Source organism: Sus scrofa, chromosome 5, assembly GCF_054392235.1.
Source record: "Sus scrofa isolate SSC_HxYL_T2T_F1_AM1 chromosome 5, Sscrofa_HxYL_maternal_Yorkshire_Landrace_v2.0, whole genome shotgun sequence".
Taxonomy (NCBI): Eukaryota; Metazoa; Chordata; class Mammalia; order Artiodactyla; family Suidae; genus Sus; species Sus scrofa.
The window spans coordinates 89,188,677-89,215,681 of NC_139387.1; the positions used below are offsets into that span (position 1 = coordinate 89,188,677).

Genomic DNA, 27,005 nt, shown 5'->3' on the forward strand with positions numbered 1-27,005 from the left:
AAAATTAAAAGAAAACGATGTGTCTACTGATAGAGGAATATGATCGTGTATACATGTATTTGACAGAATACCATAAAACAGTTGAAAGAAACTAATAAGATCGAAATGTTTCAGCCTCAATAGATCTGAAAATACTGTTCAGTGAAGAAGTGATTAAGTCTCAAAAACATGAGCACCAAACTCATAACAGTCTGAGGTTGGGGTTGAAAGAGAGGAAAACAGGTGAAGGAGTAGAGGCAAAATGATTTTAGCTTTGTCTTTTATCTTTCTTGTTTCCAAAAGTGAATGTATTCATATTTTGTTGTATAAATAAAAACTAAAATTTTTAATGTTTAAGAATGATCAAAATTAGTAGGCAGGACAATAGGAAGTATTCTTGCAACAGAGTTTTCATCAATTGTTAAATTTAAATTCAAAGTGCCATCTTTTGCAAGGTCATATAGCCTAAGTTCATTACTTGTTATCAGTTAAAATACATTATTCTGTGCCCAAGGTCTTTGATTCAGCCTTAATTGAAAAAATATTTGTAGTGATAGTAATGCTTTCAATGTTATTTAATGAGAAACTTTGAACTGTTAACACAGTGCTTTTAAAAATGCAAAGTACTGAGCCAGCCATTACCCTTTGTTTTAGCTAGGTAATGAAAGAGTTTAAAAAATATCTATATACCAGTTACCATAAAATTTAAATTAAAGCTATACTTATTCTGTATCATGTTATCTTAAAGTGGAATTTCAGCCTAAGTTTACAGAACAAGACAGTTTTCCTATAATATTCAAAGGTTTGTTTTAATAATTTCAAGGACTGTTGATTTGTAGAATGTTGAGAATATAAATTCTTGTTATAGGAAACTACATTTTTTAGAATGTTGGCCCTAGATAATTGTCTTTGTTCACATAAAATTATAAACCATGTTTGTCATAGTTTGCATTTGCTCACTAAATTTAAACACTCCCTCTGACCTTCTCCCAACTCCAATCTTGTTATAATTAACTCAACCAGACTGGATGGTTTCTTTTGGAGGATGAAAAAATATATTGAAGATTCTCTTCCTTGAAGAAATTATTTTTGCAATTAAATTAAACAATTCAAACATTATTTTGAAGTTACAAAGCAGAATCTTATCCAATCGCACATTATTCATCAGGAAAACAATTTAACGTAACCATTATAAATGGAATATCATAGGATGGCAATTAACAGTCTGCTTTCCTCTTTACAACAAGAAAGATTAAAACATAAAATAAAAACAGAAAAAAATACTGAAGCATGAGGTTTAGAAAGAAAATCTCTTGAGTACAGAAGATCTGACTAAAACCATAAAAGGAAAGATTGATGAGTTAACTACATATGAATAAAAAGTCTAAACCGTCTAAAGAAATAAACCAAGTCAAAGCTAAAACAATAAATTGAAAGGAAACATTCACAATATAAATTACAAGGGGCTAATTTCATAAAATGTATAAAGATCACATAAAAGTCAACAAGAGTGAGCAAAGTCATAAAACAACAGAAAAAGAAAATGCAAATTAATCTTTTAATGAAAGCTACAGTAAGATACTTATTTTCATTTATAAAATGAGAAAAAAATCATGTTTGATAATAAGAGGAAATAGGCACTCATAAATTGAAATGGTAATTTCACTTGGTATAATCCATCTGAGGGCCACTAAGCAATGTCAAAATTTTAAATACACATAACTGTCATTCCTATATTTTCTTCTATAATTACTATTCAGGTATGCTCAAATACATGTGCAAAGGAAATATGCAAGAACATTTCATTGTAGCATCACTGATAACAAAAATATGAAAACAACCTAAATTCCTATCAGTAGAAATTGCTTAAACAAATCATGCAGCTTCTCTAGAAGAGAATGTCAAATTCAACTCTGGAATAATATCCAAGTCATCTTGTTACACAAACAAGGCAAGTTACAGAGCCACGTGTAAAATATAACTGTGGGTCTGTTTTTATATTTTATATATATATGAGAACATGTACACATGGTATCATAGGAAAACAAGAAACTGATAGCAGTGGTAGGACTAAGGGACAAGGATAGGAGGAAGATTCATTTTTCATTCTATACTAGATGAAAACTTGTAAATTTTTTCCAAAGTGTATATTCCTTGCTTTTAAAATTAGAGGGACAGGGAAAGAATATATAAGTACATGTAAATGCTCAATAAAATGGACAGTTTGGGTACAATATAATTTTCTAGAAGGATTAACTAAAGAATAGACAAAAAATCAAAAACTTTTAAGGACTAAGCATTATAGTAACTATGGGACTTAAAGTGTACATCTGATAAATAGGAATACATAAATACATCCGGATAGGAGTATAATTTTATAAATCCAAAATTGCAGCTTACTTCTCTTCTTTTTAGTCGTATTTAAGTTCTGGGGTATTTACAAAGTACCAAGATATTGGTTTGGGGGAGGAACTAGAGAAGATCTAATACTGAGATCACCTCTCTACACAGATACCCACTGAGACATCCACTAGCTCAACTGATATTCAGCCATCCCCACACAGCTTAGTAAGAAGTTGTCCTCATTTCTATCTAAATGGCCACTTCAGGATCTGCAGATGTCCCTGCTTTTTCCATTCCATGGTGAGAATGCCATGGGTTTCTTTTTCCTCCAGCTTTCTTGACATGTCAAGGAATAGGACTCTCTGTGAGGCTGCCATAGCTCTATGTTCTTGGGTACCAAGGGCACAATATCGAAGCACCTCAGCCATCCTGTTCCCAAGCAACTCAACCGTCAGCCTGGAGGACAGGAAGAAGGCACCTTTTATCTGGGGCCTACTGGATGCTCTGCTTTCATGAACTCCTCTCCATATAGCTCTCTCCTCTCAGCTTTGGGGAATCCTTCTCTTGTCTGACTAGCATCCATGAGGATGCAGGTTCGATCCCTGGCCTTGCTCAGTGGGTTAAGGATCTGGTGTTGCCATGAGCTATGGTGTAAGTCACAGACATGGCTCAGATCTGGTGTTGCTGTGGCTGTGGTATAGGCCAGGGGCTACAGCTCCGATTCCACCCCTAGCCCGGGAACCTCCATATGCTGCAGGTACAGCCCTAAAAAGACAAAAAGAAGAAGAAGGTACTACAAGAAGAAGCCATGCTCTTTCTCATTGTTTCTCAGAAACATTTTGTCTATACCCTGAATCTTCTAACTTCACCTAAGGCTTATTAGCCTTTTAGCATGCATGTGTTTTTCTACCATGTTATGTCACTTACCTGTGGAAAGGATCTCAGGGTCAATTCTCCTCTTGGAAGTAGAGATTCTAAGAAGAGAAAAATAACAATGGTTACTAAGTTCAATACTGAGCATTAATCCACCCCCAAAACAATGAAACATTTAAAGTGGTTAGGATGGGGATTTTAACCAAAGCTGTCTGGCTCCGTTTTTAGGGTTGCACCTTCCACATATGGAAGTTCCCAGGATAGGGGTCAAATCTGAGCTGCAAATGCCAGCCTATGCCACAGCCACAGCAACGCCAGACCCGAACCGTGTCTGCAACCTATACCATAGCTCACAGCAATGCCAGATCCTTAACCCACTCAGCAAGGCCAGAGATCAAACACACATCCTCATGGATACTAATCAGCTTTATTGCTGCTGAGCCACAATGGGAACTCCACGCATATTCTTTATACTATGCCTTTTTTAAGTGGCAATAGCCTTTCAAAGCCCCACTGCCTTTAGCGTCTCATTAATCCATGAAATCTAAATGTGTATTAAGTTCTCATGACCATTTCAGTTTCTGCTCCTTCTTTCTACAGGGAGACAGTAAAACACAGTGTTTACCCTGTGGACCCTGGAATCCAATATGTACATTCAAATTCTGACCTTCCACTTTTTGGCTATGTGACGATGGACCTCTCTATGTATCAGTTTCCTCATTAGTAAAATGGAAATAATACCAGCACACACTTCATAGAATTGTTGTAAGTATCTCACAGATTCCTGCTATATAGTATGAGTTCAACAAATGTTAGCCACTATTGTTATTGGTAGTAACAGCAATGTTGTTATAAATAAATAACCATTATTATTATAGTCTGTACATGTCTACTCAGAAAATATCACTGGTTGTCCACTGCACCTGCTTATAGTGTATTATAGAAAATGTTTCTCTCCAAATGGAGTTAGAGGTATTATTTGATGGATAATAGGAATATCAGGGAGTTGGAGATAAAGACAATTTCATAGGTGGTTTTAGAGAATAGATACAGAAGACAGTGTGCAAAAGACACTCTCTTACTTCTATCAACTGGTCAGTGAAAATTCCATCTCCAAGGTAGATGACATGGTAGGAATAGGTAGAAATATGCTACCATTTACGAGCTTAATCCCACATTCCTCCTCAAGGCTCTTTCTACAATTTGATTATTGCAAATTGCTCCTGGTATAGGCCAGATCTTCAACCAGTATGTCTGGGCTCTTGTGCTACTATAATTTCATATTTCTTCTACTCTTCAGTAATATTCTAAAGGGGAATTAGGAGATTATTTCTCCATACCCCTCGGCTAGAGAGGAGCAATAGCTAAAACCTGAAAATTTTCACTAATGAACAAGACACCTATGAAATTAGTCACCACTCAACATTTCTTCCCACATGCCATGCTAACATCTGTCGTCACAGAAATTCAGCCTCCTCAACATTTGACAACATGAAGAAAATAAACTAAAAAGGAAAACTTAGGTCTTACAAAATGAAAATGGAAAAACAGGCACCTCAAAGAAAATAATTTGAATATAAAATATGAAACATGACTATTGGGAAAAGTGTTAAAGCCCTTGAAAATGTTTGCAAAAAAAAAAAAAAACTCGATATGATCACACTAAGAAAAATAAAAAATGTGAAGATAAGTATGTCATATCCTACCAACATATTTGTCACAAAATGTATGCCAAAATACCAACACTTGATCATCCCTTATTTTAAATCAGTGCATAGTTACAAGCTAAATTTTGTAATGTGAAATAAAATTAACTAGTTTCAATGATTTAATTTCTTTTTTAAGCTTATACCCTAATTAGATCCATTTTCACCATCTTAAAATTTTTGTCACTATTTAAAATGGACTCCTCTTAAAAGTAGGCTTTTTCTAGTACCAATTTTGTGATCATGGAGACTTACTGCATAACAAAAGTAGAACCCAAGGGCTTTCAAACTCAAACCGTTAACTCCCTATTCCTTGTTCTCATTTGAGAATCCCACACAAAATGAAAGTCTTCACTATTTTTCCAAACCTCAGAAAACATTGCACATGGAGAATTAGGTACAATGTGTTCAACTTTTGAACAATGTGTTCAATTTTAAATTATAAGGATGGCCTCAAAGCCATAATATTTGGAAGAAATACTAGACCAAACGTTGTAAAGCTACTTTCCATTAAAATGATTGTTACTATACATAGCTCAATTATACATATATGAAATGTATATGTTTAGAAAACTCAACATAGATTACAGGATTAGGGTTCACTACAGCTTTCTGACTGGATCTAAGCCTATAGCAGAAATAAAGTTTCTTTTTTCTCTACACACTATCTCCATTAACATGAGAAAAGAAACTAAACAATTCCAGACTAGTTGCTTTGATTAAAACCATAAATTCAGAGTGTGCTTTGCAGGCTAGCTCTCTTGGGCTAACTATACCTCTGGGGGCCAGACATCATACCACGTGCCTCTGATTCAGATCTTTCCTTGTGGTTGACAAGGAAAAAGGTTCAACATGGAAACAAAAATGGGCTCAACCTTTCTCAAGTCCTGAAGAAAAGCAGGGCAAGTTTGTTCTTAACAGCAAGTCACTTTTTAGATGTGAAAACAACCAGACTCCATGGTTTCTGGCCTAGTTCACTCTCCTCAGATTTCACCAACTAGAATAAAACATCTTCTTCAAGATTCAATACCAATTAAACAAAAGCAATATAGCAGAGAAGGAACTGAGATTGGTTCCATTGTTATTGTCTAAAACTCCATGATTAATATGGTAGAGGGTCATGAATGAGACTAGAATAAAGAATCTAAGACAAACAAGCTCAACCTGAGGTACAGAGATAGAATTTGAGAGGTTCATGATCATGAGTGGGAGAAAAATAATTATATCTTTTCTTTTTCACTAGACTCTAACTTGACATTTCCCTCAAGGATAAATACAGGTAATAAATCAAAGCCATATTAGCTCTATCTATAAATTTGTTACCAATAGAAATTACAAATATTTGTATTTCTCACTACATAAAGTTATTATAGATATCTGAAAGTATCATTTATACTTAAAACGACTTCAAAACTATGATAGTAGCTAACTTGCTACTAGAATTGCAGATAATTACTCTCTTCCTGCTCACAGATGCTCAGCATGAGATATGGGTAACTGACAATTGAGCGACTCTGCAGTTCATAGTCATTCAGTCACCAAATTTTCCAAATGTTTTCCCATGAAAGTCACATGTTCTCACAAAGGGGACCCAGATCCACGTTTCTTTCCAGTATTCCCTATATATAATTCCTGGCCAGTCATTGAAAGAGATGAGTCAGATGCCATGCCAGAGTTTAAGGTTCTCATTTAAGCTGAGCAACAAAAGCCTTTATGCTAATATTGTCTTTAGTGAATAAAATTAACTTTAACTTAGCTATGGTTTAAGTGTGTTGTCTTGTAATTTAATATGTTATTGATGTACATATATGTCTATGCCATGAATTTAATATTTTGATAACTATATAATGTTCTCTTTGTAATTCTGTACATCTTATTTTATTCATTTAAGCTTCACCAGATGGCACTAAAAAGGTCAAGAGATGTTGACTAAGAGATCAAGGCTAAATCTGCTTTTCTCAAGGAAATTTGGGTGAATCAAATAGTCATTTCATATGATTCAGGTCAAAAATATTTTTATTGAAATTTTATATATAATCATCCTCCCCTATACTTTAGGTATAAGCACTAAACTTTTAAATCTGATATTAATTGCCAATAAGCTTTTTCTTCTTTAGTTATCACTGTAAGCACCACAACCCAAGGCTGGAATCTTAGTGGATATCTCATTTAAACCCCTTCTCTAACCACCTCCCAACATATTTATAGAAATGCGGACACCAAATTATTTTATCAATACAGAAATATACAAAATCCCTGTCCATTCATCCTCAGTCATGCTCAATACCATATAGTTTCATTCAATGCTGCCCAAACCACTAGGTCTCATGTTAAATCATGGTTCTTAAAAGAGATAATAAATAGCAAGAAGAATTTTGAGGCTCAATTTAGAACGACATGATTCAAAGAATTCATTGGTATTCTCTTTACAGGACTGTTTTCCTATCTAATGTCATTTACTGATTTCTTCCCCACAATGCAATACACACGTTCTTTTCATTCAGTAAAAGCCTTTCCCTCATTGGCTTCTGATAAGTGCTCTTAACTCCTATCATGCTTCTTCCTGCCCTATCTCTCTATAAGCCTTCAATTGGGACTTAGAATGTTGTCATTTTACTGTAACAGATTTTCCCATTTTCATGAATTTTTTTCTTCATTTCTCCTTTGGGCTTCTTCATCTAATTAGTAACCTCTCTAAACCACACTATTTCACTTGCTCATTCCACTACCTATATTAACCTGCATAAAATGTGCCTCGAGGGATTTGTAGTTAGGGGAGAAATACAAAACAAAACTCACTTGGCAAAACACTATGATGAGTGCTATAGCATAGGATTATTTAAAGAGTTATGTAAATTTAGAGAATGTAAAGGTTGGCTCTGCTGGGGAAGGTCAAGTGTGGCTCATAGCGAAGGTAATCCCAGAGATAGATCCTAAGAAAATGGCTTTAAAAAAAAAAGAACATACACTTTAACCAATGATATAATACGAGAAACATTTTCTGTACTAAGAAAGATCTTCTAAAGTTGAAAGGGATCTGAAATTAAATAGAGAAACGTAGTCCTAAATAAGAATAAAACTCAAGGTAGTCAAATTACAGTTAAACTGAAAAAATAGAACTTAAACTTGACTCTCTTCCTGAAACCTCACTAAAATGGCATTAAAGAAGTTAGATAAAAACTCACTGGTATAGAGAAGAGTAGAAGAGAGGAAAGCTACACAAATAGAAACAAGAAAGCAGATGGACAAGGAGAACTGACTAACAAACCAGAGAAAGCTGAAATCAAACTGGGCCATAGGGGCCAGAACTAAACTGATTTGGGCTGCAGAATCCAAGAAAGTCTCAGTAATTGGACTCCTCAAGTATTCCAGAAAGTGAATGTACAGATGGAGCTTTGGGAGAACTGATCAAAAAGGCTGAATAAGAAACAGTGGAATTCCTGGGCCACCAGCTTCCTCCACCAACTGAATGACTATGTTTCCCCAACCTTGGCGGAAGGTTGAAGGCTTTCTTCTCTTATACACTGAAATAGACCCTGGATTTAGGAACACCAGGATCAGTGAGAACTGGGGGAAGGTGTGTTACTAAAAGAAAACAATGGGAAAATAAGGGGAGGGACATACTGAGTGGTGACATGTGGGAACCCCTATTCTTAACTTTGTTCCCAGAATACTGGTAGCCAAGATTTTGCAACAGTCAAGCGGTGAATTAAGGAACTTTGCTCTGGAAGTTCCCACTGTGGTGCAGTGTGTTAATGATCCAACTTGTCTCTGGGTGGCACCAGCTCGATCCCCAGCCCAGCAAAAAGGGTTAAGGAACCAGCATTGCTGCAGCTGTGACTGATGCCACAGCTGCAGCTCAGATTCTATCCCTGGCTCAGGAATTTCAATAAGCTGCAAGTACAGCCAAAAAAGAAAAGGAAAAAAGAATTTTCTCTGGAGAAACTGACCCACTTGGGGGGGAAATCACATATATGTGTATATACATGATCTCTCAGATGTGATCTTCCAAAGAAATTGCCTTTTCTATTACCCAGTCATGAAGCGTGTCATTTAAAAACCTGCACATGCAGAATCTCTTAGCTATTAAATATGAATGTGATGGGGCCACCAAGATCGACTGACATTTGAAGAAAGACTATACCACTTAAGAGAAAAACAAAAGCAAACCAAAAGGCAGATTGAGTAATTTGGAGGAATATGTTCAATGCTGGAAGCAGAAGAAAACTTCAAAAATAGATTAATATCTTCCATAAGGCAAGATGTATCCATAAACACAAATAAGATGATAGAAAAAATTTCTCAGATATTAAAAGTAAGATTGGACAAATGAAAAATTTAGTAGGAGGGTTAGAAAATAAACTTGGAATCTCCTAGGAAGCATGCCACAAAGTTTTCTGCAGTGTTTTCAATTTGGTCTTTCAAGCACAAGCAGCCCTTTTTAATGTAAAGGGTCCTATTCCATCTCTTGTGTACATCTTGTATCAATACCTTAAAAGACAGTTCTAGAGCCATACTTCTTGTATATCACATAGTTTGTTTCTGACAAAGGAGTGATGAAAGTGGACCACCATATTTCTACTTTCAGGAGGATTTATATTATACTATAATTACTGTATTTTCACACGAATGAAGGGTGTAAACAAAACTTTATATATTGTGATTCCTTCTGACCATTTCTTGACTGGGTTGTTTGGTTTTTTTAATATTGAGCTGCAAGGGGGTGTTTGTATATTTTGGAGATTAATCCCTTGTCAAGTCTTTTAATTTGCAAATATTTTCTCCCATTATATGGATTGTCTTTTTGTTTTGCTTAGGGTTTCTGCTGCTATGCAAAAACTTTTAAGTTTAATTAGTTTCTATTTCTTTATTTCTGTTTTTACTGTCATTAGTCTAGGAGGTGGATCTAAGTAGAAAATTGCCTTGGTTTATGTCAGAGAGTGTTCAACCTATCTTTTCCTATAAGAGGTTTTTGGTCTTACATTTAGGTCTTAAATCCATTTTGAGTTTATTTTTATGTATAATGTTAGAGAATGTTCTAATTTCATTCTTTTGCATATAGCCATCCAGTTTTCCCAGCACCACTTATTGAAAAGACTCTTTTCTCCATTGTATATTCTTGTCTCCTTTATCATAGATTAATCGACCATAGGTGCTTGGGTTTATTTCTGGGCTTTCTATCCTGTTCCATTGATCTATATTTATTTTTGTGCCAGGACCATACTTTTTTGACAACTGTAGTTTTGTAATATAGTCTGAAGCCACGGAGCTTGATTCTCCCAGCTCCATTTTTCTTTCTCAGGATTGCTGTGGCTATTCAGGGGTCTTTTGTGTTTCCAAAAAAACTTTAAAATATTTGGTCCTAGGAGTTCCCAATATGGCACAGCAGAAACGAATCTCGCTAGGAACCATGAGGCTGCAGGTTTGGTCCCTGGCCTCACTCAGTAGGTTAGGGATGTGGTATTGCTGTGAGCTGTGGTATGGGTTGCAGACGTGGCTTGGATCTGGCATTCCTGTGGCTGTGGTCTAGGCCAGCAGCTGTAGCTCTGATTCGACCCCTAGCCTGGGAACCTCCATATGCTGTGGGTACAGCCCTAAAAAGCAAAAACAAAACAAAACAAAACAAAAACAAAACAAAAAAACTGGTTCTAGTTCTGTGAAACATGCCATTGGTAATCTGATAGGGATTACATTGAATCTGTAGATTACCTTTGGTAGTATAGTCATTTTGAAAATATTGAATCTGTAGATTGCCTTTGGTAGTATAGTCATTTCTACAATCCAAGAGCATGGTATATCTTTCCATCTGTTTATATTATCTTTGATTTCTTTTATCAGTGTCTTATAGTTTTCAGAGTACAGGCCTTTTGTCTCTTTAGGTAGGTTTATTCCTAGGTATTTTATTCTTTCTGATATGATGGTAAATGGGATTGTTTCCCTAACTTCTCTTTCTGATTTTTCATTGTTAGCATACAGAAATGCAGTCAATTTTTGTGTATCCTGCAACTTAACCAAATTCACTGATGAGCTCCCACAGTTTTCTGGTAGGGTCTTTAAGATTTTTTAGGTATAGTGTCATGCCATCTTCAAACAGTGATAGTTTTACTTCTTCCTTTCCAATTTGGATTTCTTTTATTTCTTCTCTGATTGCCACGCCTAGGACTTCCAAAACTATGTTGAATAGAAGTGGTGAGAGCAGATATCCTTGTCTTGATCCTGATCTTAGCACTATTGAGAATGTTGTTAGCTGTGGGTTTGTCATATGTGGCCTTTATTATGCTGAGGTAGGTTCCCTCTATGTCTACCGTCTGGAGGGTTTTCATCAGAAACAGGTGTTGGATTTTGTCAAAAGTTTTTTCCTATATCAGTTTAAAGTATTATATAGTTTTTATTCTTGAATTTGTTGATTCTTCCTCATCTCCCTGATATTTTAAAGTTTCCAAAAGGTTCTGTCCTTACAGTTCCTCTCAATCTATACCAACTCTTTAGGAGAGCTCATTCACTTCAAATCTTTATATATATTATATATGCAAATGAATATACCAAATTTATGTCCCCAGCATGGACCTCATCCTTGAACTCCAATTTCATGTATTAAACAACCTTCCACATGGTTTTGCTATCTAGTTACCTAATAGACATCTCAAATTTGACATGTTTAGACATATAGTCTTGCTATGGCAAAGTAATGGGTATCACATTTACCCTCCAACAATAAACAACTCAAAAATTGAACAAAAATAATTTTGCAATGTATACAAATACTGAATCATTATTCTGTACAGCTGAAATTGACATAATATGTCAATTATGCCTCAATAAAAATTGAACAAAAACAAATGAAGAATCTGCTTTAGGCACTAGACAAAACAATACAGGTATTATTCTTGAGAAAGTAAAAAGGCATGAGGGGAACTTCATATTTCTCTGGCTTTCTGCCTAGGAGCATTTTACAAATAGCAGCACAGACAGTGGATCACCTACAGAGAGCAGAAATCTTGACAAGTAGAGAAAGCAAAGTGACATTTGTGAGCAAAGGTATCAAGAGAGAGCTATATAGAAGAGTCCCATATACCTGCATAGATATCCCCTTTAATCTCTGGATGAATACTAAGTTGTACATAAACAGAGCAAGATTCCAAGGGTTTTTTAGGGAACAACTATTTCAGGGCCATGAGAATAATGCAGATTCCAGGCTCTCACAATACTTAGAGATGTTCACGTTTTGACAAGCCAAATGAGAAAACTTGGCTGAATAGCCCAGGCATTTAGTTGGGACCCTAGAATGGACACTATTTGGTAAAGACTTATCCTACCATTGGATTAAGGACTAGTCCAGACTCTTTCAAAGAAAGCTTAAAAATCAAGTAGGGGAGTTCCCTTCACGGCTCAGGGGTTAATGAACCTGACTAGGACCCACGAGGATATGAGTTCAATCCCTGGCCTCACTCAGTGGGTTAAGGATCCAGCATTGCAGTGAGCTTTGTTGTAGGTCACAAACAGGGCTTGAATCCCCCATTGCTTTGGCTGTGGCATAGGCCAGCAGTTTTAGCTTCGATCTGACCCCTAGCCTAGGAACTTATATATGCCACAGGTGTAGCCTTAAAAAGAAAAAAAAAAAAAGTAGGATCTAGCTGATTGTGTAAATTTCCTGTAAAAAAACCCCAACACTGTTTAATGGAAGACATAATCTCAGACACACTCCCATCAGATTTTCAACAAAACAGCATCATGAATGTCTAGCATACAATAAAAAATTACTAAACTGATGAAGAAGCACTTATTAAAACCCAAAACCAGAAGAAAAAGTCAGTAGAAACCCAGACTGCACCAATATTGGAATTAACTTATAAGTACTTTAAGATAATTATAGTTTAAAAACCCCTGAACAGCAGGGGCTTCAACTGCATGAGTGCACTTATACATAAACTTTTCAATAAATATACAGTTGGCCCTTCATATCCGTGTGTCCCCCCATCCACAGACTCAACAAACCATGAATCACGTACTATGTTTATAATCTGCAATTGGTTGAATCTGGATACAAAATGTGCAGATACAGAGGGCTGACTAAAGGACATGAGCATCCATGGAGTTTAGAATCCTGGAACCAACCCCTCATGTAGACCAAGGGGATACTCTATTATAAGTACATGATGAGTGAATAGAGAAAGAATTTTAAAATAGAAATTAAAATTAGGGAGAAAATGGAATGGAAATTCTAGAACACAAAAAAACTATATGAAATGAAAATTTCATTGCATAGGCTTAACCATAGATTATACATTGTATATGAAAAGATTAGTTTTGTAAATTGGACAAAAGAAACTATCTAAACCAAAGAATACAAAAAAGAAATTAAGACTGAAAAAAAATGAATATAGCCACAGTAGCCTGTAGAACAATATCAAATTATCTAATAAATATGTAATTGGAATTCTAGAAGGAGAGGGAAAAGGTACTGATGGAAGAAAATTAAAGAAACAATGGCCATAAATTCTTCAAGAAGATCAACTAACTCTAGCCAGATAAACCTAAGAAAAACCACACCTAGGCATAATCACAGTTATATTGCTGGAAACTAAAAAGTAAGAGAAAATATTAAAAGGGACTAGAGAAAAAAGGTTTGTGACATAGAGCTGAATAAGAATGACTGCTCACTTCTCATTAGAAATAGTGGAAGCCAGATGACAATGAAATGACACTTTTAAAGCACTGAAAGAAAAACATCATCAATCTAGAGTGCTCCATCTGGAAAAATCTGCTTTGAAATTTGAGACAAAATATAGTCAGATAAAATCTGAGAGAATTCATAAATAGTACTCCCATACCTCAGGCCTGAGGAAAATATTATACAGAAATTTAGATCTGCATGGAATGAAGTGTGCAAAAAACATACATGGATAGATATAAATGACTTTCTAATTTCTCAATTTTTCTAAAACTTTGACTATTTAAAGCAAAGATAATAGTGTTCTGTGGAGTTTATAAGATATGGGGGGGAAAAAGATACGTATAACAATTCTTCAAGAAGACATAGCAACTTAAAATATGAATGCAGCCAATGGATAGAACATGGCAGAAGTAAGCTGAATGACTTCCAATTCTACGTCAAACAAGGCAGTATAGCTTCAACCTGGCTTTCTCCCTCTCTGATAACTTGAAACTTGGGTGATATAAACCAACAGCTTCCCTGTGCCACCATGCTGCAGAGACTGCATAATGAGAACACATTAAAATATAAACACTTGAGGAGCTTTAGATGATATCAACTTCCACCTTCCAAAGCAGACCCAACTAGCTGATGATGAGTGGAGCCTACCTTTGAGATATTCAAGCTGATGCTGGGTGGAGCATAGTAAAGTGTTCCCACTAAGCCTTGCTTAAATAGCAGAATTTGAGCCAAATAAACATTGTTGTATTAAGCCACTACATTTGGGGGACATTTGTTACATAGACATAGATAACTGAAACATCATTAAAACCAACATGGTCTAATTAACATTTATAGAACACCATACCCAAATAACTACAGAATCTTTTAAGAACCTACAATTCATCAATGTAGATTATATGCTGGGCATAAACAAATATGAATGAGTTTAGAAGGATTAAGTCATACTAAATTAGAAATTAGTAAAGATGGAGTTCCCGTCATGGCGCAGTGATTAACGTATCCGACTGGGAACCATGAGGTTTCGGGTTCGATCCCTGGCCTTGCTGAGTGGGTTAATGATCTGGCGTTGCCATGAGCTGTGGTGTAGGTCGCAGACATGGCTCGGATCCCACATTGCTGTGGCTCTGGTGTAGGCCAACAGCTACAGCTCCGATTACACCCCTAGCCTGGGAACCTCCATATGCTGTGGGAGCAGCCCAAGAAATGGCAAAAAGACAAAAAAAAAAAAAGAAAAGAAAAGAAATTAGTAAAGAAATTAATTAAAAATTAGAGATAAACAGATACCTGAAAAAAAATCCCCAAATATCTAGAAACTTAAAACCTTAGCACTAAAAAAAAACTGACAGAGAAGAAATCACAAAGAAATTTCAAAAATATTTTGAAATAAATGATGAGAACAAACATCAAAAATTATGAGGTATCTAAAGTAATGCTTAGAAGAAAATTTATACTTTACTAGCTTGTTTTTTAAAAAAAGGCTGAAAATTAATTTTCTAAGCTTATACCTTAAAACTCTAGAAGAGTCAATGAAACTGAAAATATAGGAAATTAATAAATATAATAGCAGAAATCAAAAGATACATACACCCCTATGTTCACCACATCACTATTCACAATAGCCAAGACATGAAAACAACTTAAATGTCCATCGACAGATGAATGGATTAAGAAGATGTGGTTCAGGAGAGAGGACAAGATGGCGGAGGAGTAGGGGGACACGCTCGCCCTCTCCCACAAACACAACAAAAAAAGCACATCTACAGAATAAATGACTCGCACAGAACAGCAACCAATCGCTGGCAGAGGAAACTAAACTCCAATAACGGCAAGAAGTTCGTGACATTATTGGGCAGAACGGGAGAAAAGAGGAGAGTGAGAGAAGGTGAATCCGAGCGGGACGGGTACTCCCGAAAGGGAACTGCGGAGGAGAAAGGGATCCCGCACCCTGGAAAGTCACCTACCGGGGGAAAGATCAAACAAACCGGAGGAATCTCCAGATGCAGAGAAGAGTGTAGCAGTAAGTTGGAGTACGGAAAAGCCGATCAAGAACCCAACGGACCATCTGAACTACGGGCACAGTCACAAAAAATTGAGATGCCTGGGTGGGGGCTGGGCACCGAATCCTCGGCTCCAGAGGTTAGTCCCCGAGAAAGGGCTGGGCGACGCCTGGGTGGGGGCTGGGCACCAAGACCTCGGCTCCAGAGGTTAGTCCCCGGGCTGGGGGGGCAGGGCAGAGCGGAAACTGCTTGGGAGGTCTAGAAACCATTTGACGGGGCAGAGACTGCCTGGGAGACTAGAAAACAAAGCTGTCGCAGAGGAAGGGAACAATACTCTAGGGGCGGGGAAGTGGAAAGCTGAATCAGAGGGAACCTGGGAGAAGAGCCTGGTCTGCGCCCGTGCTGGGGAGGGGAGAGAAGAAGGGGTGGGTCCCCATAGAATACTCCCCACGCCACAGCAAGCTTACAGGCCTGCTAGCTAGCTGAAAGCTGTGCCTCCCAGTGCATCCCCTCCCCCCACCCCCACCACCCCCTACGCTCTTGCCGGACCTGGGGCTGCCTGCCATTCAGGAGGGCTGGCCTCAACAATTGCCTGAAGCCTACCACCGCAGGGGCAGTCCCTGCACAGGCCTGCTTGCCCTTTGGAGGGGCTACACTTCTGCAGAGCAGCACCAAACACCACCACCAGCCCCTGAGAAAAGGCCTGCAACCCAGAAAAGCTAGAACAAGCCTAGCCAGGCCATGAAAAGATCTGCCTAATTCTCGGACGGTCTTTCTGAGTTGGGCTGCCCTGGGGAGGAGCCTCTTGGGTTTTCAGTGGCCCTGCTAGCCACCCAAGCCCCCAGGGGATGCTCTAGTGGATCAGCTGCATAGGACTGCCAGCTCCAGGCAGGACCCCCTGCAGCCCAGAAAAGCTGCAACAAGACTGGCCGAGTCGGGAAAAGATCTCAGACGGTTTTTCTGAGTCGGGCTGCCCCGGGGAGGAGCCTCTTGGGTTTCCAACGGCCCTGCTACCCTCCCAAGCCCCCAGGGGGTGCCCCACTTCCACGAAATAACGGCTCAGCACCACCAGCCCCCTGGAAGAGCCCCTGCAGCCCAGAAAAGCTGCAACAAGCTTGGCCGGACTGTGAAAAGATCCGCCTACATTCTCAGGCTGTCCTTCTGAGTTGGGCTGCCCTAGGGAAGAGCATCTTAGGTTCTTAGTGACCCAGATAGCTGCTCCAGCCCCCAAGGGGTGATGCACTCCTGAGGAACAGCTGCCCAACACCGCCAAACCCCTGCAAGAACCCCACAGCCTAAAAACACCAGATCAAGCTCTGCATGACCAAGTGAAATCTGCTACCATCGTGGTGTGGACCTCCCAGTCCTGTCTGCCCTCAGGAAGTCCTCCTTTGCTTCAAAGAAACACTGTTAGCCCCATCAACACTCCAGAAAAGCCGCACTGCCTCAAAAAAGATTGACCAACAACGCCAGCCCTCAGGAAATATTCCACGGCAGTGACAAGGCAAACACTGCCCGATAACGGAGAGTACAACTCCCTCAGGAGAAAGAAAACAACAAGCAAGATGAAGAAGCTGAGAAACACCCCCAGTCAAACCAACAGGAGAACTCACCTAAAACAGTCAACAATGAAACAGATCTCTGCAGTCAGACAGACCTGGAGTTCAAAAGAGAAATAGTGAAAATACTGAAGGAATTAAGAGAAGATATGAACAGTAATGCAGATACCCTCAGAAAGGAACTAGAAAATATAAGGAGGATCCAAGAAAAACTAGAACATTCATTTGCAGAGATGCAAACTGAACTAGGGGCAGTAAAAACCAGAATGAATAATGCAGAAGAACAAATCAGTGATATGGAAGATAGAATAATGGAAATCACTCAATCTGGTCAATAGACAGAAAACCGAATCAAAAAACTGGAAAGCAATATAAGAGACCTATGGGATAATATAAAGCAGGCCAATCTATGCATAATAGGAATTCCAGAAGGAGTAGAAAAAGATAAGGGGATGGAAAATATATTTGAAGAAATTATCACTGGAAACTTCCCAAATCTAAAGGATACTGGATTCAAGATACAAGAAGCACAGAGGGCCCCAAACAAACTGAACCCAAACAGACCCACACCAAGACACATCATAATAAAAATGGCAAAAGTTAGTGATAAAGAGAGGATCCTAAAGGCAGCAAGAGAAAAACAGAATGTTACCTACAAGGGAACCCCCATAATAATATCAGCTGATTTCTCTACAGAAACACTACAGGCCAGGAGGGAATGGCAAGAGATATTTAAAGTGCTCAAAGGAAAAAATATGCAACCTAGAATACTCTATCCAGCAAGAATATCATTTAAAATAGAAGGGGAAATAATAATTTTTCCCAACAAAAACTTAAAGAATACAGCAACACAAAACCCAGGTTAAAGGAAATATTGAAAGGGCTTCTCTAAACCAAAAAGAAAGGAAGGAAAGGGAAGAAAAAAGAAAAGAAAAAAAAAAAGAAGAAGAAGAGGAAGAACTAGGACTGAGGAAACCGCAATCAGAGAGCAGTCACTCAAATAAGCCAGCATACAGATTTAATCATGAACATGCTTCAAACAAAATAAAATTAAAAAGAAAAAAAGAAAAAAGAGTCATCAAAACCATAAAATGTGCGTAAGGGATGTTAGGAAGTAAATAACCCTTTTGGTTTGTTTGTTTGTCTCTCTTCTTAATTTTAATATAGTAATGAAGTGTTTGAACGTACAGGACCATCAGGCTAAAACACACAATTATGGGAAGGGGTTAGCATACTTAAAAAACAGGGCAACCACAAGCCAAAATCAAATATTGCATTTGCAAAAAATGAAAAAAAAACAAAACACTCAAGCAGATAATAACAGGAGACCATCCAACCAAAAAAAAAAGAAAGGAAGAATGGAGAACCATAGAATCAACTGGAACACGAGGTTCAAAATGGCAATAAATAATCATCTATCAATTATCACCTTAAATGTCAATGGGCTGAATGCCCCAAAGACACAGAGTGGCTGAGTGGATAAAAAGGCAAAAACCTTCAATATGCTGCCTACAAGAAACTCACCTTAGGACAAAAGATACATATAGATTGAAAGTGAAAGGGTGGGGAAAAATATTTCACGCCAATAGACATGACAGGAAAGCAGGAGTCACAACGCTCATATCAGACAAAATAGACTTTAAAACAAAAGACATAAAGAAAGACAAAGAAGGACACTATTTAATGATTAAGGGATCCATCCAAGGAGAGGATGTTACTGTCATCAACATATATGCCCCAAATATAGGAGCACCCAGATACATACAACAAATATTAACAGACATAAAGGGAGATACTGATGAGAATACAATCATACTAGGAGACCTAAATACCCCCCTCACATCAATGGACAGATCCTCTAGACAGAAAACCAATAAAGCAACAGAGATCCTAAAGGAAACAACAGAAAAGTTAGACTTAATTGATATCTTCAGGACACTACATCCAAAAAAAGCAGAATACACATTCTTCTCAAATGCTCATGGAACATTCTCAAGAATCGACCACATATTGGGACACAAAGCGAATCTCAATAAATTTAGGAGCATAGAAATTATCTCAAGTATCTTCTCTGACCACAATGCCATGAAATTAGAAATCAACCATGGGAAAAGCAAAGAGAAAAAACCTACTACATGGAGACTAAACAACATGCTACTAAAAAACCAATGGGTCAATGAGGAAATCAAGAAGGAAATTAAAAACTACCTTGAAACAAATGATAATGAAGACACAACCTCTCAAAAGCTATGGGATGCTGTGAAAGCAGTGCTCAGAGGGAAATTTATAGCAATCCAGGCCTTTCTCAAAAAAGAAGAAAGATCCCAAATGGACAACTTAACCGTCCACCTAAACGAATTAGAAAAAGAAGAACAAAAAAGTCCTAAAGTCAGCAGAAGGAAGGAAATTATAAAGATCAAAGAAGAAATCAATAAAATAGAGACTCAAAAAACAATAGAGAAAATTAATAAAACCAAGAGCTGGTTCGTTGAAAAGGTGAACAAAATTGACAAACCCCTGGCCAGACTCACTAAAAAGAGGAGAGAAAGAACCCAAATCACCAAAATTATAAATGAAAAAGGAGAAATCACAACGGATACAGCAGAAATACAAAAAACCATAAGAGAATACTATGAACAACTATATGGCAACAAGTTTGACAATCTGGAAGAAATGGACAATTTTCTAGAATCTTACAGCCTGCCAAAACTGAATCAAGCAGAAACAGACCAACTAAACAGACCGATCACTAGAAATGAAATTGAAGAGGTCATAAAATCACTCCCTACAAATAAAAGTCCAGGACCAGATGGCTTCACAGGTGAATTCTATCAAACATATAAAGAGGAACTGGTGCCCATCCTCCTTAAACTCTTTCAAAAGGTTGAAGAAAAAGGAATACTCCCAAAGACATTCTATGATGCCACCATCACCCTCATTCCAAAACCAGGCAGAGATACCACCAAAAAAGAAAACTATCGGCCAATATCATTGATGAATATAGATGCAAAAATTCTCAACAAAATCTTAGCCAACCGAATCCAACAACATACCAAAAAAATTATACACCATGACCAGGTTGGGTTCATCCCAGGTTCACAAGGATGGTTCAACATACGCAAATCAATCAGCATCATACACCACATTAACAAAAAAAAAAGTCAAAAATCATATGATCATCTCAATAGACGCAGAAAACGCATTTGACAAAGTCCAACATCCATTCATGATCAAGACCCTCGCCAAAGTGGGTATAGAGGGAACATTCCTGAATATAATCAAAGCCATTTATGATAAACCCACAGCAAATATAACACTCAATGGGGAAAAACTGAAAGCCTTCTCACTCAAATCTGGAACAAGACAGGGATGCCCACTCTCACCACTGCTCTTCAACATAGTTTTGGAAGTCCTAGCCACAGCAATTAGACAAACAAAATAAAAGGCATCCATATAGGAAGAGAAGAGATTAAACTGTCACTGTATGCAGATGACATGATACTATACATAGGAAACCCTAAGTACTCCACCCAAAAACTACTTGAACTGATTAATAAATTCAGCAAAGTAGCAGGATATAAGATTAACATTCAGAAGTCAGTTGCATTTCTGTATACCAGCAATGAAATATTAGAAAAGGAATACAAAAATACGATACCTTTTAAAATTGCACCTCACAAAATCAAATACCTCGGAATACACCTGACCAAGGAGGTAAAGGACCTATATGCCGAGAACTATAAAACTTTAATCAAAGAAATCAAAGAAGATGTAAAGAAATGGAAAGATATTCCATGTTCCTGGATTGGGAAAATCAATATTGTAAAAATGGCCATACTACCCAAAGCAATCTACAGATTCAATGCAATCCCTATCAAATTACCCATGACATTTTTCACAGAACTAGAACAAACAATCCAAACATTTATATGGAACAACAAAAGACCCAGAATCGCCAAAGCAATCCTGAGAAACAAAAACCAAGCAGGAGGCATAACTCTCCCAGACTTCAAGAAATATCTCAAAGCCACAGTCATCAAAACAGTGTGGTACTGGTATCAAGACAGACAGACAGACCAATGAAACAGAATAGAGAACCCGGAAATAAACTCTGACACTTATGGTCAATTAATCTTTGACAAGGGAGGCAAGAACATAAAATGGGAAAAAGAAAGTCTATTCAGCAAGCATTGCTGGGAAACCTGGACAGCTGCATGCAAAGCAATGAAACTAGAACACACCCTCACACCATGCACAAAAATAAACTCCAAATGGCTGAAAGACTTAAATATACGACAGGACACCATCAAACTCCTAGAAGAAAACATAGGCAAAACACTCTCTGACATCAACATCATGAATATTTTCTCAGGTCAGTCTCCCAAAGCCACAGAAATAAGACCAAAAATAAACCCATGGGACCTCATCAAACTGAAAAGCTTTTGCACAGCAAAGGAAAACAAAAAGACAACTTACAGAATGGGAGAAAATAGTTTCAAATGATGCAACGGACAAGGGCTTAATCTCTAGAATATATAAGCAACTTATACAACTCAACAGCAAAAAAACCAATCAATCAATGGAAAAATGGGCAAAAGACCTGAATAGACATTTCTCCAAAGAAGATATACAGATGGCCAGCAAACACATGAAAAAATGCTCAACTTCACTGATTATAAGAGAAATGCAAATCAAAACTACCATGAGATACCACCTCACACCAGTCAGAATGGCCATCATTAATAAATCCACAAATAACAAGTGCTGGATGGGCTGTGGAGAAAAGGGAACCCTCCTGCACTGCTGGTGGGAATGGAAACTGGTACAGCCATTATGGAGAACAGTTTGGAGATACCTTAGAAATCTATACATAGAACTTCCATATGACCCCACAATCCCACTCTTGGGCATATATCCGGACAAAACTCTACTTAAAAGAGACACATGCACCCGCATGTTCCTTGCAGCACTATTCACAATAGCCAGGACATGGAAACAACCCCAATGTCCATCGACAGAAGATTGGATTCGGAAGATGTGGTGTAAATATACACAATGGAATACTACTCAGCCATAAAAAAGAATGACATAATGCCACTTGCAGCAACATGGATGGAACTAGAGAATCTCATCCTGAGTGAAATGAGCCAGAAAGACAAAGACAAATACCATATGATATCACTTATAACTGGAATCTAATATCCAGCACAAATGAACATCTCCTCAGAAAAGAAAATCATGGACTTGGAGAAGAGACTTGTGGCTGCCTGATGGGAGGGGGAGGGAGTGGGAGGGATCGGGAGCTTGGGCTTATCAGACACAACTTAGAATAGATTTACAAGGAGATCCTGCTGAATAGCATTGAGAACTATGTCTAGATACTCATGTTGCAACAGAAGAAAGGGTGGGGAAAAACTGTAATTGTAATGTATACATGTAAGGATAATCTGACCCCCTTGCTGTACAGTGGGAAAATAAAAAATAAAAAAAAAAGAAGTTGTGGTTCATATATACAACGGAACACTACTCAGCCATAAAAAAGAATGAAATTATGTCATTTGCAACAACATGGATGCAACTAGAGATTCTCATGCTAAGTGAAGTAAGTCAGAAAGAGAAAGACAAATACCACATGCTATCACTTACATGTGGAATGTAAAACATGGCACAAATGAATCTCTTTACAAAACAGAAACAGACTCACGGACATAGACAACAGACTTGTGGTTACCAAAGGGGAATGGGGAAGGGAGTGGAATGGATGAGCAGTTGGGGTTAGTAGAGGCAAACTATTATATTTAGAATGGATAAGCAATGAGGTCCTACAGGGAACTATAGTCTCTTGAGACAGATCATGATGAAAGATAGTATAAAAAAGGGAATATATATATATATATATATATATATATATATATGTATGACTGGGTCAGTTTGCTGTATATCAGAAATTGGCACAACATTGTAAATCAAGCACACTTTAATTAAAAATATGTAAAATTGAAATAAAATTACATATCCTTCCTGAACATAGTCTCAAAACTCTTTAATGAAATATTAACACATCAATATGAATATATATATATATAAACTATTGCTGAGCATTTATTTAAGCTACTTATGTTATTGCTACCTTGGCATTCATTTTATTTGACCAACTGGCCTACAGTGGCCTTAGATTGAAACTAGTCCCTACGCGCAAGTGCATGCCCTAGAAAACAGCCCATAGAACCACAAACAAGAGTAAATTCTTCATTTGATTTCCCCAACAGTCCCTGTGATAACAGCCTCCTCCACCTGCAGAGCTTTCTCCGGTGTGCCCTTTAGATAAGACCCTTGTGGAGCTTACCAAACCCCCAAAATTACAAATATTGGAAAAGAGTAAGAAGAACTAAAATTATTTATAGATGGCATCACTGTGTGGGTATAAAATTCAACAAAATAATCTGAAAAGCAACTAGAATTCATTTTCTTTTTTTTTTTTTTTTAAATGAGCATTGCAACATCTATTTCAGGTTCTCCTTGAGGTTTTTTGTTTGGTTGGTTTTTGGTTTGGGGGGGGGTGTATTTTTTTTTCTTTTTTTCCACACAGGTAGTATGTGGGAATTCCTGGTCCAGGGATTGAACCTATGCTACACAGCAGCACCCAGAGGCACAGCAGTGAGAACACAGGACCCTCAACCTGCTAGGCCATCAGAAATCTCCTGCAACTAAAATTTATAAGAAAGGTTAGTAGAGTAGTAATACAAAATAAATAAAACTCAGTATTTTCCTACACTCCAGAAACAATAAATTAGACAATAAGTTGTAGTCCTAATAGCAAAATACATATCAGCTAAGAGTTAAACTCATACAAAATATGCAGAATCTTTGTGAATAAAAACCACAATATTGTTATTGAAGAACACAAAAGAAAACTTGTCTAAATGAAGAACTCTACCACGTTACTGGCTCAAAAGACTTAATATTATCAAGATGTCAATTCCTCCCAAATAAATAAATAAACTCAGTGCAATCCCAGTGGGTTGAGAATTTATTTTTGGAAATGCACAAATGATTCTGAAGTTCATCTGGAGGAATAATACATGAAACTAAGTGGGAGATTTTGAAAATTATAGTAATGATAGGTCTTTGTCCTGCTAGAAAATAAAATATATAAAATAATAATTAAAATGTTGTAGTATTTTCATAAGAACAAGTAAGCAGTGGAAGAAAATTTACGGTTTAGAATCATTTCTTCAAAAGCATAAGATTAGTTTGTTAATGGTGTCATCTTAAATCAGTGAGAAAAATAAATTAGTCTGTAAATGGTGACGGAATATAAATTATAGAGAAAATAACCTAGATTAATATTCACACTCACTTCAAAACAAATCCCAGATTAGAGATTTAAATAGAAAAACAAGATCTACACAACTAAAGAAATATATATGTGAATATATAATCTTGGTATGGTAAAGCAAATAATAACCAAACTATATGAGAAAATATTAAACTTGCCTTACATTTATTTTTAAAATATATTTTATTTGGTAAAATAGTACACTGAAAATAAAGCTAATATAGGCAAATGACGGAGAAAAATATAGCTTTAAGAAGAAGCTCAGATTAATCCATAGAAAGTTAACAATGGCACCAAAGGAAAACAACAAATCACTAATAGACAATAATAGAAAATTGTCAAAAGAAGATGAAGTTATTTGCCACCTAATAATTAAAGGTGCAACTTAAGGGACATATCATGTTAAAATATCAAATAGGCAAAGTACTATATATGTATTAGTAAAGGCATGGGAAAACAGACTATACTGGAAGAGTATAGATTTGCAGAACTTTTCTGAAAAACAGAGTGGAATTCTTAAAATTTTGTAAATATACCACCCAGAGGAGGTAATCCTAACAAAAGAATAATGGATTCCTCCAAAAGGATATTCACAGTACTTCATTATAAAATGCCAGAAAATAATGGCTCTACCCAGTTTTTTCCTTAGAAATCAAATGACAGGAGTTCCTATCATGGCTCAGGGGAAACAAATCTGACTAGTAATCACGAGGACGCAGGTTCAATCCCTGGTCTTGCTCGGTGGGTTAAGGATCCAGTGTTGCCCTGAGCTGTGGTGTAGGTCAAAGACACGGCTTGGATCCCAAGTTGCTACAGCTGTGGCTAGGCCGGCAGCTACAGCTCTGATTCGACTCCTAGCCTGGGAACCACTATATGCGACGAGCGCAACCCTAAAAAGACAAAAAAATAAAAAGAAGAAGAAAGAAATCAAACCACAGCAATAGTAAGAGAGAGAGGGTGGGGTGGGAAATGATCTTTGCTAAATCTAAGAGATATCTGTAACTCTGAATTATAATATTTGAGAAAGAGCTACCAAATGCACGGAAAGTGAAAGAGGGACACAGGGAAATGCGTATAGACCTCTGTGGGGAAAGATCTCAAACAAATGAGGCAGAGCACAGTGATCAAAGAATGGCGGGGGGCAACATGAGGGGCAAAACTACAAATCTTGTCTGGGACAACGGGAACAAAATGCCTAGGTCTTTAGAGAAAGCCTCCCCAAACTCCACAGAATAGGCCAAGGAGACGTGAATGAACAGGGAAACACACTTTTTGAGAGAAGCAATGTGTCACTGAGGAAGGGTGAAGGAAAGAGATTTTGAATTATGAGCAGTTCAGAAACTGCTGATTTCTTTCCACTGGGGAGAAATGAAGGTTAGAACAGCTCACTCTCGCGCTTGCTCTCTCTCTCTCTCTCTCTCACACACACACACACACACACACACACCACACTGCTGAGCCATAAAGAGCTTTGCTGTGAACCAAAGAAAGTTACTGCTTGTCTGGAACACTGCTCTAGTCTCTTCTCTGAAGGAACCTCTCAAAAATAATTGGAATAATTCACCTCATTCACAAAGAAGCAAGAAAGAACCAGCCAAGTATGTATACAAAGTTATTTCAGGAAAAGGAAGAAAAATGTGGGAAAAAAACAAGTGGCAGGTGATGAATACACACCAGAAAATTATGGCCACTACTCAGATAAAAATCATGGTCATAAATATAAAGCACCTAATGAATCAAAGAGCTCAAGGCAAAGAACTGGAGGAGATGAAACACAACCTGGCAGACTTAAGAAATAAATAGAAGGGAAAAAATCCATCCAAGAAATCAAGGCTCCATTAAGGAATACACAGAGCCATCACTGAAATCATACTAAAGGAGAGAAGAACAAGATTGAGAAAAGCAAGAAAAGTGATAGTTGTGAACTGTAGACAAAAACAAAATCAACACAAAATGAAAAGAAGGAAAAAATAAGACATAATTTTGAAAAACTTAAAAGACTTAAATCTTTAACTTGTACTAGCAATCCATAACCCCCTCCCTACCTAAAAACAAACAACCTCATGCAATATGATCCGCACTCAAATATATCTTAGGTGATAGCACTGGACTTTTAAAGATGAAAAAAACAAAACAAACAAAAAATTTTGGACACATAGCGAAATGATTAAGTAGCCTACCAGACTGAAGTACATTCCTACTTGTTACCCCTAAACTTCATCTTATTTCTGGCTGTACCACCCAGCTAGACACTGCATCTCCTGACTTCCTTTGCAGTTAGGGTGGCCATATGAGTATGTTCTGGACAATTGCATACATGCTAAAATAATGTGAAATTTAAAGAAAAGCTGCTTTCTCTTAATTCTGCCACTTTGCTTCTTTTGCAAGCTGGAATGTAGATGTGACATTTAATCTTGGGCATGAGAATAATGCCCCAGGGGATGGTGGAGCAATAAGACAGAATACATTTCTCTCTAGATGATTTTTTTTTAACCCTTTTTTGTTTTCAGGGCCTCACCCAAGGCATATGGA

At 37.3% G+C, this 27,005-nt stretch overlaps 1 protein-coding gene across 3 annotated transcripts in view; it reads right to left on the minus strand.

Annotated features, from left to right (window-relative positions):
- LOC110260784 (uncharacterized) overlaps positions 1-27,005 on the minus strand; it is a 566,816-nt gene that overhangs the window by 487,178 nt on the left and 52,633 nt on the right. For all 3 annotated transcript variants that reach the window (XM_084957371.1, XM_084957372.1, XM_084957370.1), the window contains one exon: positions 3,250-3,296. Coding sequence is in view for 1 of the 3 variants with exons in the window: in XM_084957372.1 (XP_084813498.1) it covers positions 3,250-3,296 (47 nt within the window). In the remaining 2 variants the exon portion in view is untranslated. The remainder of the gene's footprint in view (positions 1-3,249; positions 3,297-27,005) is intronic.